The sequence below is a fragment of the Thunnus maccoyii genome, chromosome 3 (assembly GCF_910596095.1).
Source record: "Thunnus maccoyii chromosome 3, fThuMac1.1, whole genome shotgun sequence".
NCBI classification, from domain to species: domain Eukaryota; kingdom Metazoa; phylum Chordata; class Actinopteri; order Scombriformes; family Scombridae; genus Thunnus; species Thunnus maccoyii.
This window is the reverse complement of record NC_056535.1, coordinates 10533009-10550741: the sequence shown is the minus strand read 5'-3', so window position 1 is coordinate 10550741 and position 17733 is coordinate 10533009. Positions and strand designations below refer to the sequence as shown.

Sequence of the window (17733 nt, the reverse complement as noted above, 5' to 3'; positions counted from 1 at the left end):
TGAGTAAGGGGGGGGGGGGTTACTGGAAAAATGGCTGAAATGAAAAGGGTGTCTGATTTCGCCAAAAACTTGATAAAATGAACATGGGGTAGGTATTAATTGAGAAATGGGTAAAATTGGTAGGACTGGATGTTAGTCAAAAAATGGATGAAATGTGTAAGGGGGGGGGGGTGTTACTTGTAAAATGGGTAAGGTAAGTAAGTGGGAGGTGTTACTCGAAAGATAGCTTAAATGAAAAGGGCATCCAATTAAACTTGATAAAATGAACATGGTCTGGGTATTAATCGAGAAATGGGTAAGATTGATAAGATTGCGTGTTAGTCAAAAAATGGGTAAAATGGGTAAGGGGGGCTGTTACTTGTAAAAATGGGTAAAGAAAGTAAGGGGGGTTGTTACTCGAAAAATGGCTGAAATGAAAAGGGTGTCCGATTTCGCCGAAAACATGATAAAATGAACATGAGGTAGGTATTAATCGAGAAATGGGTAAAATTAGTGACATTGGGTGTTAGTCAAAAAATGGGTAAAATGAGTAAGGGGGGACTGTTACTCAAAAAATGGGTAAAGTGAGTATGGAGGGGTTGTTACTCGAAGAATGGCTAAAATGAAAAGGGCGTCCGATTTTGCCGAAAACTTGATAAAATGAATATGGGGTGGGTATTAATCGAGAAATGGGCAAAATTGGTAGGATTGGGTGATAGTCAAAAAACGGGTAAAATTAGTAAGGGGGGGATGCTACTCAAAAAATGGATAAAGTGAGTAAGGGGAGTGTTGCTCGAAAAATGGCTAAAATGAAAAGATTTTGCCGAAAAGTTGATAAAATTGACATGGGGTGGGTCTTAATTGAGAAATGGGTAAAATAGTGAGATTAAGTGTTAGTTAAAAAATGGATAAAATGAGTTGGGGGGGGTTACTCGAAAATGAGTAAAGTGAGGAAAGGGCTAAAAAGCTAAAATGAAAAGGGTGTCAGATTTTGTCAAATACTTGACAAAACGAACATGGGGTGGGTATTGATCAAGAAATGGGTAAAGTTAGTGAGATGGGGTGTTAGTGAAAAAATGGATATAATGAGTAAAGGGGGGGTGTTACTCGATAAATGGCTAAAATGAAAAGGGCATCCGATTTTGTCGAAAACTTGGGTATAATTAATGACATTGGGTGTTTGTCAAAAAATGGGTAAAATGAGCAAGCGGGGGGGGTGTTACTCGAAAAATGGGTGAAATGAAAAGGGTGTCCAATTTTTGCAAAAACTTGATAACATGAATATGGAGTGAGTGTTAAGAAGAAATGGGTAAAATTAGTAAGTTTGGGTGTTACTCGAAAAATGGGCAAAATGAGTAAGAGGGGGGCGGTGTTACTCGAAAAATGGCTACAACGAAAAGGGCGTCCAATTTTCCCGAAAACTCGATCAAATGATTCACAGATCCACAAAGATTTTCCTGCTGGTAGAAAAAAATGTGTTGATCATGTTAATTAAACAGGTGTATTACATTTCTTTTTCTTATATAGTGGTGTAAAAACAAACAAACAAAAAAAACATAATTTATACATAGTTTTCAACTTCTGTAACTTGTCAAATGTTAAATAAATAATATTCCTCTAGTAGGCGAGGAGGTGTGGCATCCGCTCCATAGCTGTTTAAAGGTTTATGTTGCAGCAGATGTGACATTACTTGTCAGGGACAGAACTCATCAGTGACTAGTACTTTCATCTAGCAGTTTTGTTCCTTTTTACGACATCATTTCTTTACGGGAAACAACAAATTATCATAATGAACTCTCTGAACCAGCAGTATGAGGAGAAGGTGCGTCCCTGCATTGACCTCATTGACTCTCTTCGCTCTCTGGGTGTAGAGAAGGACTTGGCGCTGCCTGCTATCGCCGTGATTGGAGATCTAAGCTCAGGGAAGAGCTCCGTGCTGGAGGCGTTGTCAGGAGTGGCTCTGCCAAGAGTAAGAGGTAAGTTAAACAAGATGTTAAAAAGCTGTTTGTTTCTTAAAATGAAGGGATGATTAAGTTTTATAAGTCAACATTTTTATATAAAAAAAATGAACATTCAGAAAAGTAAATTAAAAAGACATGAAATAGGTATTCACAGCTGTATTGGTTTATTTTGGCTGTGGGGAAGAACCACAACAAGCTAAAAAAAAAAAAAAAAAGCACACCGCTCTGTTATCTTAGAGTCATTATGGCTGACATGTTAGTTAGACATTCAGCAGAGGTAGGATTGGTAGAAAATAGTTCCTATAAAAACTGTAAATAGGGCCCGAGCACCGAACAGTGCGAAGGCCCTCTTGTATTTGTAAGGATTATTATTATTATTCTGAAACAAATGCATTTTTGAGGGCCTAAACATGCACAAAAAGATGTTAAACTTTGCACATACATCAGAAGTGGCGAAAAATTTGATATTTTATAGGTCTCAAACATGAGCGTGGCAAAATGGCTAGATAGCTCCCCCTAGAAAATTAAGAAAACTGAGCCCCTCAATACAGATTGTCGTAGAAGAATGAAATTTGGTAGGCGTATATATCATGACCAGATGCTTTATTATCAAAATTATGAGTTTTCGTCGAACGCCCCTGGCAATTTCCATGTCTCGCCATGGAACAGGAACTTGTTGTAACTCCACTGGACTTTGTCCATTCTGCTCCAAATTTCACAAGCTTGATTGGAGTCCAGAGCTGAACACATCTACATGTCAATATTGAGTCATAGTCATAGTGCCACCTACTGGCAAGAGGAAGTCAGCGCTATGTGACAAACTACACCTGATCTACATGGAATTTACGAGGTATGGTCTACACAAGATATATGGCAAATTGACATATAATTAGTGGGTGCTCTCTAGCACCACATAGTGGACACAGGAAGTAGTATTTAACTCCTCTGTGCAACATCACATATTCATCACACTGCATATGCATGTCAGGTGACCTTCACTAAATGTATTGCTGAATGAATGATGCACTTGTGTAGAACTGTCTGCAGGCAACAGGAAGCAATCTTATGTGACAAAGTTCCTTTGATTTACATGAAATTTAAAGTGTGTGGTGTACATTTGATATACATCAAAATATAGGCTTTTTCCATTGGTAATTTTGGCTTTACTGACCCAAACCATGCCACGTTGATTTACGTTTCCAAAATGAAATTTGTCTATCCATCATTTTACAACTTATACTTTGACCATTAGTCACAGCCATGATGTATACAACCCACTGCTATTTCAGTCAAGACAAGCATCTCATCAGTTAAAAGACACACTTTAAATCGAAATCTCTGTTGTGCTGTGCTGATGCACCAAGTCAAACCAAGACAAGCCAAGCCAAGACAAGTATGGAAAAGGTCTAAAAATGTGTATTTTGTGTCTTCTAGCACCGTAAACTGGACATAGGGAAAGATAGTTATCTCCTACATACAATGTCCAACATTCAGGAAAATGCATATCCGTGCACAATGCCCTCTAGTAAATGCTGCATCATGTTGCCTGGCAATAACAAAACTTCAACTGCAGCACACCCCGGCATGCGTGAAGGTGCAAGGGCCTGATCATCACTGCTTGCAGCTTTAATGGGATATTGTTTTTTTAATGTAATTTTTAAATGTAATCTTTCAGTCATGTGAACATCATGCCACTGTCAAACAGGAGAGGGAAATCTCAAAACCTGTAAAACTAGTTTTGCAACAGGTACTGATGTTGACTATAGGGCACTGTGCCAGCTCGTATACTACAAGCCAGCAAGAATGCCACAAGGCAACGTTCACTGTAGTGTTGTATTACTGTCATGAACTGACTCACGGTTCAGACAAAGAAGGAAGGAGAGCACACAAAAGGTTGGGGGTCATCAAAGTAAACTATTTATCAAATTAAACTATTTACAAAAACAAATAAATAAGGTGTGACAAAATCATTAGTCAGTTATGTACGTGTGAGTGGAAAATAATGCAGGAAGGTTGGATGTTGAAAGAAATGACGAATCAAACAAAACCAAAACCAGGAGACTGTGGGTACCTCCCAAGTCCTTTAAATTGCATCCATGTTTCCCTCACTTATATCTTTTCCTTGCATCTTAGTCCCTCCCACGGAAGATGCAAGGACAGAGGAAATGAGGAAATATGTTTTTAGAGAAATTAGATATCCTTTCCTCTGAAGAGTCATGTGAATTGACATCCGTTTCTGATGATGGTGGCAGCTGCCAGAGCAGTGGTGTTTTCTCTCTGCAGCCTATTACCTGTTCAACAAACACCTTCACATGAATAAAAACCTGCATGCTGTATTTATATTGTATTGTGTACTGTGTACTGTGTCCTGCTTAGACACACATGAACAATTTCTACTGGCAGAATGCGTTTATCTTATTTATTCATAATTTGCATCAGTATTTATTGATATTCTGATTGTGAATTCATTATCGAATAACTTAGAATATTAGGGTGTCTTTTGAACAATGGAAATGATGTATTTGGCTAAATGTTACAGGGAGATGGAAATTATGTAACTCATATCAAACCCAACATTCAGGAATTTTCAGCCTCATGTGTGACTGAATGGAAATGACGATGTAAAATTTAAATGTGTTTAAAATGTGTTTCTTACTGACAGACAGACTCTTCCTGACTTTAATTTTATCCATAATAAAGATGAATGGGGGAATAAACAGATAATGAAAAGAAAAAAAAACTTTCTAGTGAATGAAGAAAGTTGTTTATGGTTCTGTTGTTGATGAGACCTACAATTGACACAGATTTGTAACTAGATGGTGAATCAGAAAACAAATAACACATAAAAGTTGGGTTTTATAAGATATATCTGCCATGCCCTGGCTGGAAAGCTGAGTTATCTTTTTGTTTCTCCCAGTGTTCCTTGTCTTGTACTTCCTGTTTTATTTTGATACTCACCTCTTGTCTCGTTCCAGGTCCTTCACTTCCTGCCCTTGTGTGTCTCCCTCCCGTGTGATTACCTGCCCTGCCCTAATGTGTTGCACCTGTGTCTCGTTGTCTTCCCTCCTCAAGTGTATATAGTCTCAGTGTTCCCTTCCTTCTGTGCCAGTTTGTCTTGTTCCTCTTGTTGTCAGCGTTCCGGACTTTTTTTTTTCTCCTAGTAAGCCTTATAGTTCCCGACCTGTTTTGTCTTTGACCTCGCCTTTTGCCTACGGATTTGGATTATCTTGTTGTACTGACTGATCACCTGTGTACCGGCCCTGCTGCAATTAAAGGACTGTTTTTTTTTAACTTGCATACTGTGTTAGTCTGCATTTTGAGTCCAAGCCGTGTTCAGTTCTTGACAATATCATGATACACTTGAGTATAATGATGATGTTGTGATGTACCAGATCAGTGCAATCAGCTGAGCATCCAAGCAATAAAAAGGGGGCATGTCAGCCCGTAAAAGACTTCCTTGAAGGCTCCTCTTCAGTGTGTATTCTCATTGTAAAAACAATAAAACATCATAAATAAACATATGTGTGTTTCATTTTACATTTTCATTTTTCATTTTTCAGTGGTGGTTGAGTTATTGCTTCATTCCTGTTTAGACAGTAACTGTGTTTGCAGTTAAACTATCTTTGTTTGGTTATTCTTTATAGGAAGTAGGAATTATGATGTCTAATAATATAATAATATAATAATATTTTTGTTGTCCTTTTTCTTCTGTTGTCAAATAAAACATTTGAACTCTTCCTTTTCCTCTTCCTTTTTAAAAGAATGTAACCTCAGCTTTTTCTCATCTGTCCAATTGACTGTATATAAATATGGACATGTCTCCACTTCCTACCACTTTGCAAAAATTAAGCCAAAATATCTCCATCTTGCCATCTTGCTTGTATGACATCATTTGGAGCCAGAATCAGGCTGCAGGATGAATGCCCGCAGAACACGCCTATGGACGTATTATATGAGCTGGATAGGGCTCCGCCGCTAAGCCTTGCAGCCAGTTTTTCCCAGTGGTCACTCACAGTATTGCAGTAAAAAATCCCCTGCAGCCCACAAAAGCATTTTCCCCTTAGACCGCCAGTGTAAAACAGACACCTGTAGAGCTGTTGACAGGACAGCTCAAACTACAAAAAAGGTCAATAATTACTCTCTCTATTATGGATTTTTGATCCATGGAGGTTTATATTTGTAAAACTTTCCTTGAGCTGAGAAAAGCAATTTAAAAATCCATGACATCATCACAATGTAAAGTCTATGGGCTGAGTGCCCATATAACACGGCAGCAAACCCGGCGGCTAGAAACTTTTTTTGGTGTATGCACAAGCCGAGCAATTCTTTTTGGACTGAATGAGTACCATTTTCAGTCCGGTATCCAGGTCTTATAATCCATAAACATGCCCCCCAGCCCTCCCAGCACCTGACAGAGGTTTAGGCTATCACAGCTGTCAATCATGACATCACATCCCCTTTTATATTGTCAAATAACTAATTAAAAACAAACTTATCAGAAAATTTAGTGCCTGAACATACATCAGCGTGATAAGAACTACTTAAAACAACATAAACCATCTTTGGGAAAAATTTATTTGACATGTACTTTGATTTATTAATAACGTGGATGGGACATGAGCCTAACAAACAAGCCATTGAGTTGGTGATTTTGATTTAATATCTCATTTAACTTTGGATGTATTTATTTATGGTGAAAATTAAGCATTCAATTTAAGCATTTTATTAAATAATTATATATTTATTAATTCATTTAAGAATTTTATTATATAATTATATATTTATTAATTTATTTAAGCATATAATTATTTATATATTTAATATGTTCAGTTTAGGCCCTTTAAACCCTCCATAGATTCACAAATATTCCCCTCTGATATAAAAAAAAATCAGTGGTTCATGTTAATCACACAGGTGTATTACATTTTTTTCTTATTTAGAGTGTTAAAAAAAAAGAAAAAGAAAAACATATTTCATAGTTTTCAAATTCTGTAACATGTCAGATGTTAAATGAATAATTTAGGAGGAGGAAAGCTTCGGCATATTTTGATTTCAGACTTAATTTCTGACCAAAATCAGTTTATGTTCATCCTTTTTTATTCACGCTCATTGCTCACGTCGAAAATCAGTTAGAAAAAATATTTGTTGAGGACATTAGTTAGCCAAAAAAAAAAAGCAAGTTGTAAAAACCAAATTTGAGAAAATGTTCTTTACTAAAAAATAAAAAAATAAAAAAAAGGTTTTTGAACAGATATGCATTTCTTTTATTTAGTTGCATTGGATGCAGATTTTTGCACACAGTCCGAGCAGCTATAGGCCTAGAAAAATCTCCTGGTAGGCGACGTCAGGTGCGGCATCTCCACCGTCTCACGTCGTTGTTTCGCCAACAGCAAAAGACATGAAACGAAACCAAACTTAAGTTTCAATTTCTTTCGACCGGTCTTCCCTCTCCATCACTGAGGCAGCCCTATCTGGCTCACAGTTTCGACACTGAAGGTCGAAGCTGCCAATTGTAGACTTGTCAGGTACAGAGCTCAGTGAGGACTTTCATCCAGCAGTTTTGTTCCTTTTTAAAACATAACGACAAATCATCATCATGAACTCTCTGAACCAGCAGTATGAGGAGAAGGTGCGTCCCTGCATTGACCTCATTGACTCTCTTCGCTCTCTGGGTGTAGAGAGGGACTTGGCGCTGCCTGCTATCGCCGTGATTGGCGACCAAAGCTCAGGGAAGAGCTCTGTGCTGGAGGCGCTGTCAGGTGTGGCTCTGCCAAGAGGAAGTGGTAAGTTAGTCACTGAGAAAGAAAATCCATCCATTCATCCATCTATCTATCTATCTATCTATCTATCTATCTATCTATCTATCTATCTATCATGATTCTGTATTTACAAGGCTGTAGTGTTTAAAAGATGTTTGTTGCTTAAAATGAAGGGATGATTAAGTTTCATAAGTCAACATTTTTAAATAAAAAAAGAACATTCAGAAGGGGGGGGGGCACACCGCTCTGTTATGTTAGAGTCGTTATGGCTGAGGTAGGATTGGTAGAAAATAGTTCCTATAAAAACTGTAATGGGATATTGTTTTTTTAATGTAATTTTTAAATGTAATTTTTCACTCATGTGAGCATCACTCCATCGTCAAACAGAAGGAGGTAATCTCAAAACCTGTAAGACTAGTTTTGCAACAGGTACTGGTTTGACTATAGGGCACTGTGCCAGCTTGTACGCTACAAGCCAGCAAGAATGCCACAAGGCAACATTCACTGTAGTGCTGTATTACTGACATGAACTGGCTCACGGTTCAGACAAAGAAGGAAGCAGAGGAAACCTGCCACCTAAAACAATGAACACCAGAGCCCACCAAATTTGGCACACAAAAGAACATACCAAGACAAGAAATTCAAAATATCTGCCAGATTAGACCAGGCTTATTCTCAGTAAATATGATAGACACTCACTGAGCACTTTATTATGAACATGTGCAATTTGATGAAATTCAATATAACAGCTCTTGCATAAATTCTACTTTTACAAAGCTTATACATTTTCAGTTTTTGTTGACATTGTCAGAAAGGTGATAATTCTACTTTGTTTATTATTGAGGTATCCCGCTGCTTTTCATACTTTCACCAAGTACAATGGATTTCACTTTGAGTTTTTCCTCTCTCTTGTCATTGACTTACCCTTAATTCAGGCATTGTGACAAGATGTCCTCTCGAGCTGAAGATGAAGCAAAAGAAAGAGGGAGAGGACTGGTATGGAAAGATAAGCTACCAGGACCACGAGGAAGAGATAGAAGACCCTGCAGATGTGGAAGAAAAGATTCTCGAAGGTACAGTACACCACATTCTAAAATGTCACAAACAAAAGTATTGATGGAGCTACTGATTTTATTTAAGTTCGCCACTTCCATCCTTTGTGACCATCATTCATCATATCCCCTCACCAGCTCAGAATGAAATAGCCGGAGTCGGGGTGGGGATCTGTGATGACCTCATCAGTCTGGAGATTGCCTCTCCTGATGTTCCAGACCTGACACTCATTGACCTGCCTGGTATCGCCAGAGTGGCTGTAAAGGGACAACCAGAGAACATTGGAGATCAGGTGTGCTTGTATATTGTCCCTTTTACTCTAGATGATACCCAAAACACATCAACAGAATAATTTCTTTGGTAAAAAGTTGTTCCAATGAAAAGTGTAGACAGTGAGGTCTGTGGATTATCCAGATTTACCAGGACACTTCTTGTTGAAAGACACTTTGCTGCTGATTTTTTAAATTATAATGTTTTGGAATGGCTGTAGACTTTAAGTTCTGTAATATTCACTCATTATGTGAACAGAACAGGCTCAAACATGAATATGATTTGACAGATGTGCAACTTATAACTTGACACAACCTGAATTGATACTTTCAGATCAAGAGACTGATCCAGAAGTTCATCACAAAACAAGAGACCATCAGCTTGGTGGTTGTTCCATGCAACGTGGACATAGCAACCACAGAGGCTTTGAACATGGCACGGCGAGTGGATCCTGATGGAGAGAGGACTTTGGGTAAATGGAACTGATTTTGGCCACTTGGCTCTTACATAAGTTATTCGACTCTTAGGAAGTGTACTCTTTCTCTCTCAGGTATCTTGACGAAACCTGATCTAGTGGACAAAGGCACAGAAGAGACAGTGGTTGACATTGTCCATAATGAGGTCATCAACCTGAAGAAGGGCTACATGATCGTCAGGTGCAGGGGTCAGAAGGAGATCACAGAGAAGGTGTCTCTTACTGAAGCAATAGAAAGAGAGAAAGCCTTCTTCAAAGATCATGTGTATTTCCAGTAAGTTCATTCTTTTTTGGCATTTATACAAATATTTATGCGGTGTTTGGCAGTTTGTGGAGCATGTTCTCAGTACCTTTTTATTTTTGCTGTAGCACTCTTTACAATGACGGTCTTGCTACTGTTCCTAAACTGGCTGAGAAACTCACCCTTGAGCTGGTGCAACATATTGAGGTGAATTCTTCTTGATCTTGGAAATTTACTGTATAAATTAAGATTGGTCACCTTGAGGTGTTAAAAGTTTTGACTTCTGTATGATTTGCAGAGATCTCTGCCTCGACTGGAAGAGCAGATAGAGGAGAAACTAGCACAGACTCAGGCAGAGCTTGAGAAATATGGCACTGGACCTCCATCTGACGCAGGCGAGAGACTCGCCTTCCTCATTGATGTGAGTTCCCTCACTCTACCTAACATTTACTTGGCTACAATAACAAATGCTCACCACCAATATGAATTAGTTTATCCTAAAGTATTTTAAATAAACAACAAAAACACCTGTAAACACCTGTTTCTGTTGTCTCATGGGCTCCAGAAAGTGTCAGCATTCAATCAAGATGCCCTTAGTCTGACTACAGGTGAGGAACTCAAGTGTGGAGAAAGGCTCAATGTCTTTTCTACACTCAGAAGAGAGTTTGGGAAGTGGAACACCCACCTGGATGACTCAGGAGCAAACTGTGAGTGCTTCATTTTGTCTGGACTACAGCTTTCCACCAACACTGGGTTATTCTCACAGCCACAGGACTCTAATATACATTTGTGTGTTGTAGTTGACATAAGAATTGACAGAGAGGTGGAGGAATATGAAGAGAGGTACCGTGGAAGAGAACTGCCAGGCTTCATCAACTACAAGACCTTTGAGATCATGGTCAAGGAGCAGATTAAACAGCTGGAAGAACCAGCTGTCAAGAAACTCAAAGATACAGGAGGTATATGATTGAATAAACGACAGACTTACTCAGTTTTATTATTTGTTATTCTTCTTTTTCCAGTTATCATAAATACTGCTGATTAGCACAGTTGATTCATGAATCTGGTCAGAAATCAACCTGCTGTATCTTATTCCAATTTCCTCCAGATGCTGTTAGGAAAGCTTTCATACAGCTGGCCCAAAGTAGCTTCACCGGATTTCCCAACCTTCTGAAAACAGCCAAGGTAGCCAACTTCAATGAGTTTAATATCGACCTTTTTTACAATTTGATAGTCCTTGTCCCCACAATATTCAGACTGACCAGAATTTTACTTGTAGGCAAAGATCGAAGCCATTAAGCAAGAAAAGGAGTCCACTGCAGAGTCCACACTGAGAACTCAGTTCAAGATGGAGCTGATCGTTTACTCTCAGGACAGGACCTACAGCAGCAGTTTGAGTGAGAGCAAGAGAGAGAAGGAGGAAGAGGAGGAAGAGGAGGAAGAGGATGATGAAATCCAAATCTTTGATCATCACCATGCCACACTGCAGCAGCTAAAGTTGCATCTTAAATCCTATTACAAAGTAAGCCTTATTTTCAATGATTCTTGAAAAACAAGACAACAAGACTAAGGGCCCTATTTTCCTGCAGGCGCAAGGCCAGCACTGGTCCAAACGCAGTTTGCATGCAATTTTCCTCAGGTGTAAGTCTGTCTCTTTCTCTGTTTTTTTTTTTTTTTTTGCGTCTGTGCCTGTTTGGTAATTTCCAGGCACCAAACGAGCATGCTTGCACCAGCTTGCGAGGAAGGGTGCAGCTGATGCTGTGTTTATGTAGATTAGCCAGCACAGTGCAATTTTGGTGCTTTCATTGCTTTTGTTTTGGGCAGGAGATGACATCTGTGATAAAACCTACTCATACCACCTCTTATGGCATATGCAGATGAAGAGCTTCTTGGCTTCAGTTGACACACAGACAGCTCTAAAATCACAAAACACCTTTTAATTATGTTAAGTTCTGCCCCTTTGAGTTTGCTATACATTTTTTCATCTACTGCAGATTGACATGAGAATCAAAACAATTTTTAAGGAAGATTCTGACCAACAATATCATCCACAGGAGCATAATCCAATGACCTGGAGTTCAGAAATACATTCTGTTGGATAAGTGAGTTTCCCACAACAATATAAAAATTATATATAATGAAATGCAGCAAACACATCAAGTATAGTTGTATTGTATTAGTTAATACAAGACATATTCAATCATTTTTACAGAAACACATTGTCAATATTGATGTGCAACAGTTTTTGTTAGGATAAAAGACAGAAAAAGTTTATCATTAAAAGTACAGCTTCTTGTAGATAATCTGACAGTTTGAATTCTTAACTCTTTTAATTCCATCTGATGCACTTTGCTCCAGTTTCCACTGAGGCTGCGGCAGGCTAATGTTAATGCTAACTCCAGGATGTAAACAGCTGCCAACAGTCCTCATCTGAACTCTGTGAGGAAAATAAATAAAATAAATAAAAATAAATCACTGAACTCTTCATCAACATGAGCATACACAGATACATAGAACATACACACCAACATAAAAGCAAACTTTAAAAGCAGACTTACCCAACAACATTATTTCGGCACGGTTTCTGTCCTCTTGTTACTGTTGCTTTTCAAACAAGAGTGCAGCACATTCTCAGTTCTGAACTCTCATGGTGAACTATTGTATTCTCGTGAGATGGGGTGATGTTCCGCTCATATCAAACTAAATGACCAAAAGTATGAACATATGTGACTCAATAATAAACCCTTTATAATTTTTATTAAGCCAGATAAAGCTCACATCATTGCTAATGACGTTGATTTTATATGCAGAGGATGTCCCTCTAGGATCTGCTCTCAACCAATTCAAGAATCAAAAATAGGTTTTTGTATGAAAAATACAAAACAAAACATGCATAGATGTGTTGCACAGTGGTCATTCCCAGATGGACCTTTGTTGAACATGGAAAGGTTGACATCCTGTGACATCTGCTCACAACAGTTTTTAAACCAAAATTGTACCAGACCAAATATTCATTACAAGAAGAAATGGACACTTACACATGCATATCTGTATTCCAAATATGTGCACACAACACATCTGCTAAAAAGTGATATGACTTGAGTTTCAAAATTTGCATTTCATGTGCATGTGTGTTTTGCGCATAAACATGTATCTGTATAATCAGTGCATAAAATACTGACAACCAGAGGTCCTGTGCCATGCATGCTACTTCCTAAACAGAGTAGGCCTGCATCAACATCCCCTATGCTGTGAACAAATAAAACGTGTTTGTGGAAATGCTTTAAAACAGGTTTAAACAGCCCTGCTTACTTTATGCACAGTGAGCACAGCATGAATACCTTCATTCATCATTTAAATATTTTGACTAACCAGCAAATTTCCATATCCGATTTTGTATCTGTTTATTTAAGGATATTGCATATACTTAAAAGCACAAATGAGGACTTTAACATATGCAGAGGAGGAGTAGAATTGTGGAGTTTAGATGTATTAATTATCCTGTATTAATTGTTTGCACAAAATAAGCGGCAGCACCGGTATGCAATCAGCTGCCACACACAAGAACTATCTTTATTTTCATTCTGCCATTGTCAGCATATTTGGATTGATGTATATTAATATTTAGGGTGTTCTAAATGTATATTTTGGAAATTGCTATGCTTCACAGAGGTGAACTGATTTCTCTCTCTCAGTCAGCCTCTCTCCCCCGTTTCACCTTTTGCTGCGTTTAAAGGGGATGAGAGGAGCTCATGTGATTGGTCACTACTGAAGCTAACCCCAACTCCACCTGCTGATTCTGTATTCCTCCCACTACTAATGTATTTGGTCTCTCTACGTTGCACCTGGTTGAGCCCAGGGAGCGCCAATATTGATGGTCAGGAGAATTGCAAAAAAAATGTTAGTCACACCGACATAGGCCATGCACCAGGAATTAAGAGTTGGATCTGTGCCGTTGCCCTATTTCAGGAAATAGGGTCCTAATGCTGTGTTCACATGGATTCAGGGAGACGGTAGATGGCAAACCACATATTATTTTAGTGGATGAGAGCAGGTCGGTGAAATTAGGTGAGGCCAGCAGAGAATACTGGCAACAGTAATGGTAGACGGCATTGCCGTCATAAGTTTAAATATTTTAAGTTTTTGCCATCCTCCGCAACGGTATTTACATCCGGATGTTGCATAGCTCCGTCTCACAAGGAGAAAACATGGGTGATCTGGACAACATGAAGCTAATCATTTTGGTGCAACAACACCTGGAATTATATGATCAGAGTTTGAAATCCTACCGTCTGCCTGAATCCATGTCAACGCAGCAAAAGAGAGAGATAATGGCTCCGTGACACTGTACTTGAGCTAAATGCTTACATCAGCATGCTAACATGCTTTCGATAGTAATACTAGCATGTTGATTCTTAGCAGGTACAATGTTTACAATCTTAGGGGTGTTATTTGCTAATTAGTGCTTAACACAAAGTACAGCTGAGTCAGTTTAGCAGGTATTTGTCATGAACCAGTAAGTAAGTATTGCACAAAATTACATTTTGACCAGATAATGACGTTGGACAAAACATTAACAGTAAGATGTCATTTCCATGGTTTTTCAAGGACTTCTCATGACTTCGATATACTTCTGTCAAACATTCTTTCTTTTTCTTAGATTGCCAGCCAGCGTCTGGCTGATCAGATCCCACTTGTGATCCGCTACCAGATGTTGCAGGAGTCTGCTGTCCAACTGCAGAGAGAGATGCTGCAGGTGCTTCAGGACAAGGAGAATATGGAGTTCTTGCTAAAGGAGGATTTGGACATCAACCTAAAAAGGTCTTCTTTGCAAAGTCGCCTCAAACGGCTCATGCAAGCCCGTGCATACCTGGTGGAGTTCTAGAGGTCAATGCCTAACAGTATGACTTGCTGTGCCGCTTTCATTTTCCAAAAACAGTACAATCATGGGTTATAGGATTGTTGTATTATTATTTTTCACTGTGTCCTATGTTGAATGGGCGGATTTGCGGTAGATGAAACCACTGAGACAGAATGGGGCCTTGATTCCTTTTACTATTTGCATCTAAACTATATTTACCATTTACCTGTATGCTTTTTTTCACATAATTTCCATTTTACTTTCATAAATAATAATAAAAGGACCAACAGCGTGATTTTGTTCTTTAATGAAATTACATTTAATTAATTTATATTGATTTTGTACGTTGATATTCGTTGATGGTTGTGGGGTGAGTATATCATTGTTGGTCTCATCGGGTCTTGAGGGCACAATAGATATATACTGTACGTTACCTATAAGATGCAAAAATAAATAAATAGTCCAAACCTCATAAGTCATCGTAACAAGAATGGATAAGAAAGACTTTTGCCAGGCTCTTTGTGTATATACATTATTGTATATGCATGTAAACAGACATGCAAAATTGTGGCACATTTCATGATATGGCCTGAAAAAGTGTGTGAACATTCTGACAATTGGAGCATGGTCTGTAAACGCTGATTTCTATTGTTGTGATACATTAGATATATCGTGAATGTTAAAATAATTAGAAATAGAGTTGATCAATCTGTTTAACCAGCTGTGTCTGTTATAAGCTTTATATTGTCTGGATTGTTAAATGATGTGTGACAAATGGGTATGGATTACTCCTGGCCCGGACATACATGTATATTGGACTCTGTATTTTAAATCAGGCTGCTTCTATTTTTTACTTCCACACAGACTATGCAGTTCATGTGGATTAATGGAACAGGTGTCTACTTTTATTTTTGCAGGGTTGTGTTATTTGTGTGTGGTAATGTGGTGCATGCAGACTTTTTAAAATAAAACACTTACATTTACTGACTACTACTACTGACTATGATGGAACTTTTGGGGTAATAAGGCAACTAAATGATCACTGTGATGGATTACTTTTCAAGTAAGTTTCCTGTCAATCCTCAGCATACAGATCATCCAGTAGTAGTAGTACAGTAGACAGTGCATTAGATTTACTGGAAATCAACAACACACACAATTCTGTCCAACTACAGACATACAATAAGTCATATTGTTTGTTTGCCATGTTTGAACAGTACACCTTTAATCTTTAGTTGTGTTTTTGTACTTGATTGTGATAACACCCAGTATTGCATTAGCCTTGAGTGGGTCTTCACCCTGGTCAGTAGCTGCTATTGGGGTGTTAAATACACGTTTTTGTACAGTTTAAACTACCAGCTGTTTTTAACACAGGGTTTCTTGGTCAAAAATATTTTTAAAAAGTAGTCTTTATCTTTGGAAACCGGGTCTCTGCTGTTCCTTATGGGGTGTTCTTACAGGTTTAAATAACACTGTTTGAAATTGTTGAATCACTACCCTCATGCATGGTTCCATCAATAAATCCAACTAAATTGAAATTTAATTCATAACATAATAACAATATTTTCCTGAAGCATATTATGAGTTGTAGGGTTTAAATATGTAGAAACAAATAGGAATTAACTTATAGCTTGATATGTTGGCTTTATTTGGAATACAGCTTTTTGGTTTTGCTTGTGTTTTCTTTTCATGGTTGAGGTAGGTGTCCTCATGAGTTAAGAAAAATAGGAAATATAAATAATTCCCCTTTGGATGCTTTTTTTCCTAGTTGAATACAAATGTCAGCCCCCACACAAACCAAATCATAGGACAAAATACATGCAACAAAAATAGTACTAGAGTCAGTATAGACTGAACACACATTTTTCTTCTTGTTGATTTAAAACCTATGGTTGACAAACTAAAAAAAAAAAACTCTGACCACTGTTCAACCAAGAGCACCATGTAACTATCTTTACCTCAAGCAGATGTGTATGCCCCAGCATTGATAATATAATATATAAACAAAAGGCACTTTTCTGTATGTTTTCATTCATATAACTTTGTCTGCTACACCCAGACCACCCTATCTGTTTAGGCTAGTTGGTTCCTTCCAGCTAAGTAGCAGCAGCGGAGCTCGTAGAGTTGCTCAGCTGCAGCTGTGACTCCTGTAGAGTCGATGTTAACTATAGTGTGAGGTATGAATAACCAATCTCAGTTCACGCCATATGCCAACATGTATGACTTGAGTGAATTTGCAAATTACTTAGAACTTCAAAATTCCCTCATTTAAAATGAATCTAGCATCAGTGATTTTAGCTGTAACGTTAATCACATTAACATTAGTTAGCTTATTGTTCTTTGCTATTATTTGTAGCTAAATTAGTGTTTTTGTCAAAACAAATTTAGAGCACTGAAATGCTTCCTACAAAAGGGAATGGACATCAGGAGATCAAAGTCCGCATAGATAGTGTATGTAAAAACAGTAGCTACATGTTTAGGTGCTTTCCTTAAGCTAATATACAGTGCTGGCTAGCTAACCAGCTAATATTGTCCCTGAGTCTAAAGCCTTTTCGCTAACATTTTCTTGTTCAATATTGCTATTAAATGCAATTAAGTGTTAATAACTGTCATTCAATCCTAGTTGTATCTCTCAGATGTACATCACTTTGGATAAAAGCATCTGCTAAATGAAACTAAATTGTAAAAAAAAAAATGTAAATTGTAAATAGATTTACTGATTGAGTTTGATCAACATAGAGCAGAACTAGATAAATACTGGTAACAACTTGGATTAGTGTAAAAATTAACTGTGCCCCCTCAAAAACATTTACCTCATGGCACCCCTGCCCTCAAGTCCATATCCCTTAGAGTTCATTTAAAAGTTGGAGGGCTAGAATTTCTGTTGAGTTTTGACTTTAAAAAGATAATTCTGTGAACAAATCCTGTGGTATTATTAGAAGAAACACTACAGTATTTACCCCAAATTCCTACCCCATCCCACCATTGTGGAGTAATAAAGGAACTATAATAAAGAAAAAATACTTTGAACAGGTTATGTTATACTTGTTTGACATATAATGAATGAATATGCTCTAATAAGGAAAACAGAAGCTTTTAAGAAAAACTGTGGAGTGGAGTGCAATATGGGATTA

The 17733-nt window shown here is 37.9% G+C and overlaps 2 protein-coding genes across 3 annotated transcripts; both read left to right on the top strand.

Annotated features, from left to right (window-relative positions):
• Positions 1-1768: 1768 nt before the first annotated feature.
• On the top strand, positions 1769-5237 carry LOC121893957 (interferon-induced GTP-binding protein Mx-like). The gene is made up of 2 exons (XM_042406179.1): positions 1769-1955; positions 4916-5237. Exons 1-2 carry the CDS (start codon positions 1769-1771, stop codon positions 4954-4956), a joined length of 228 nt encoding a protein of 75 aa, XP_042262113.1. The 3' UTR covers positions 4957-5237.
• A 1989-nt stretch (positions 5238-7226) lies between these two features.
• On the top strand, positions 7227-16565 carry LOC121893955 (interferon-induced GTP-binding protein Mx-like). 2 transcript variants are annotated; one of them, XM_042406178.1, is made up of 14 exons: positions 7228-7465; positions 7619-7723; positions 8635-8772; positions 8890-9044; positions 9356-9494; positions 9573-9771; positions 9867-9945; positions 10037-10159; positions 10304-10445; positions 10539-10697; positions 10847-10923; positions 11018-11260; positions 14399-14631; positions 14881-16565. In XM_042406178.1, the coding sequence occupies exons 3-13, from the start codon at positions 8667-8669 to the stop codon at positions 14621-14623; spliced, it is 1647 nt and encodes a 548-aa protein (XP_042262112.1). In that variant the 5' UTR covers positions 7228-7465; positions 7619-7723; positions 8635-8666; the 3' UTR covers positions 14624-14631; positions 14881-16565. The 2 variants fall into 2 exon arrangements, with proteins under 2 accessions (XP_042262111.1, XP_042262112.1); XM_042406177.1 differs by having other exon boundaries at positions 7227-7723.
• Positions 16566-17733: the final 1168 nt, after the last annotated feature.

Bases quoted from the DNA above. Each gene is read 5' to 3' on its own strand.
- LOC121893957 (XM_042406179.1), top strand. From the start codon at position 1,769: ATGAACTCTCTGAACCAGCAGTATGAGGAGAAGGTGCGTCCCTGCATT. The intron at 1,956-4,915 runs GTAAGTTAAACA...GTCTCGTTCCAG, and splicing joins GGCTCTGCCAAGAGTAAGAG to GTCCTTCACTTCCTGCCCTT.
- LOC121893955 (XM_042406177.1), top strand. From the start codon at position 7,537: ATGAACTCTCTGAACCAGCAGTATGAGGAGAAGGTGCGTCCCTGCATT. The intron at 7,724-8,634 runs GTAAGTTAGTCA...CCCTTAATTCAG, and splicing joins GGCTCTGCCAAGAGGAAGTG to GCATTGTGACAAGATGTCCT. The intron at 10,446-10,538 runs GTGAGTGCTTCA...TGTGTGTTGTAG, and splicing joins GGATGACTCAGGAGCAAACT to TTGACATAAGAATTGACAGA.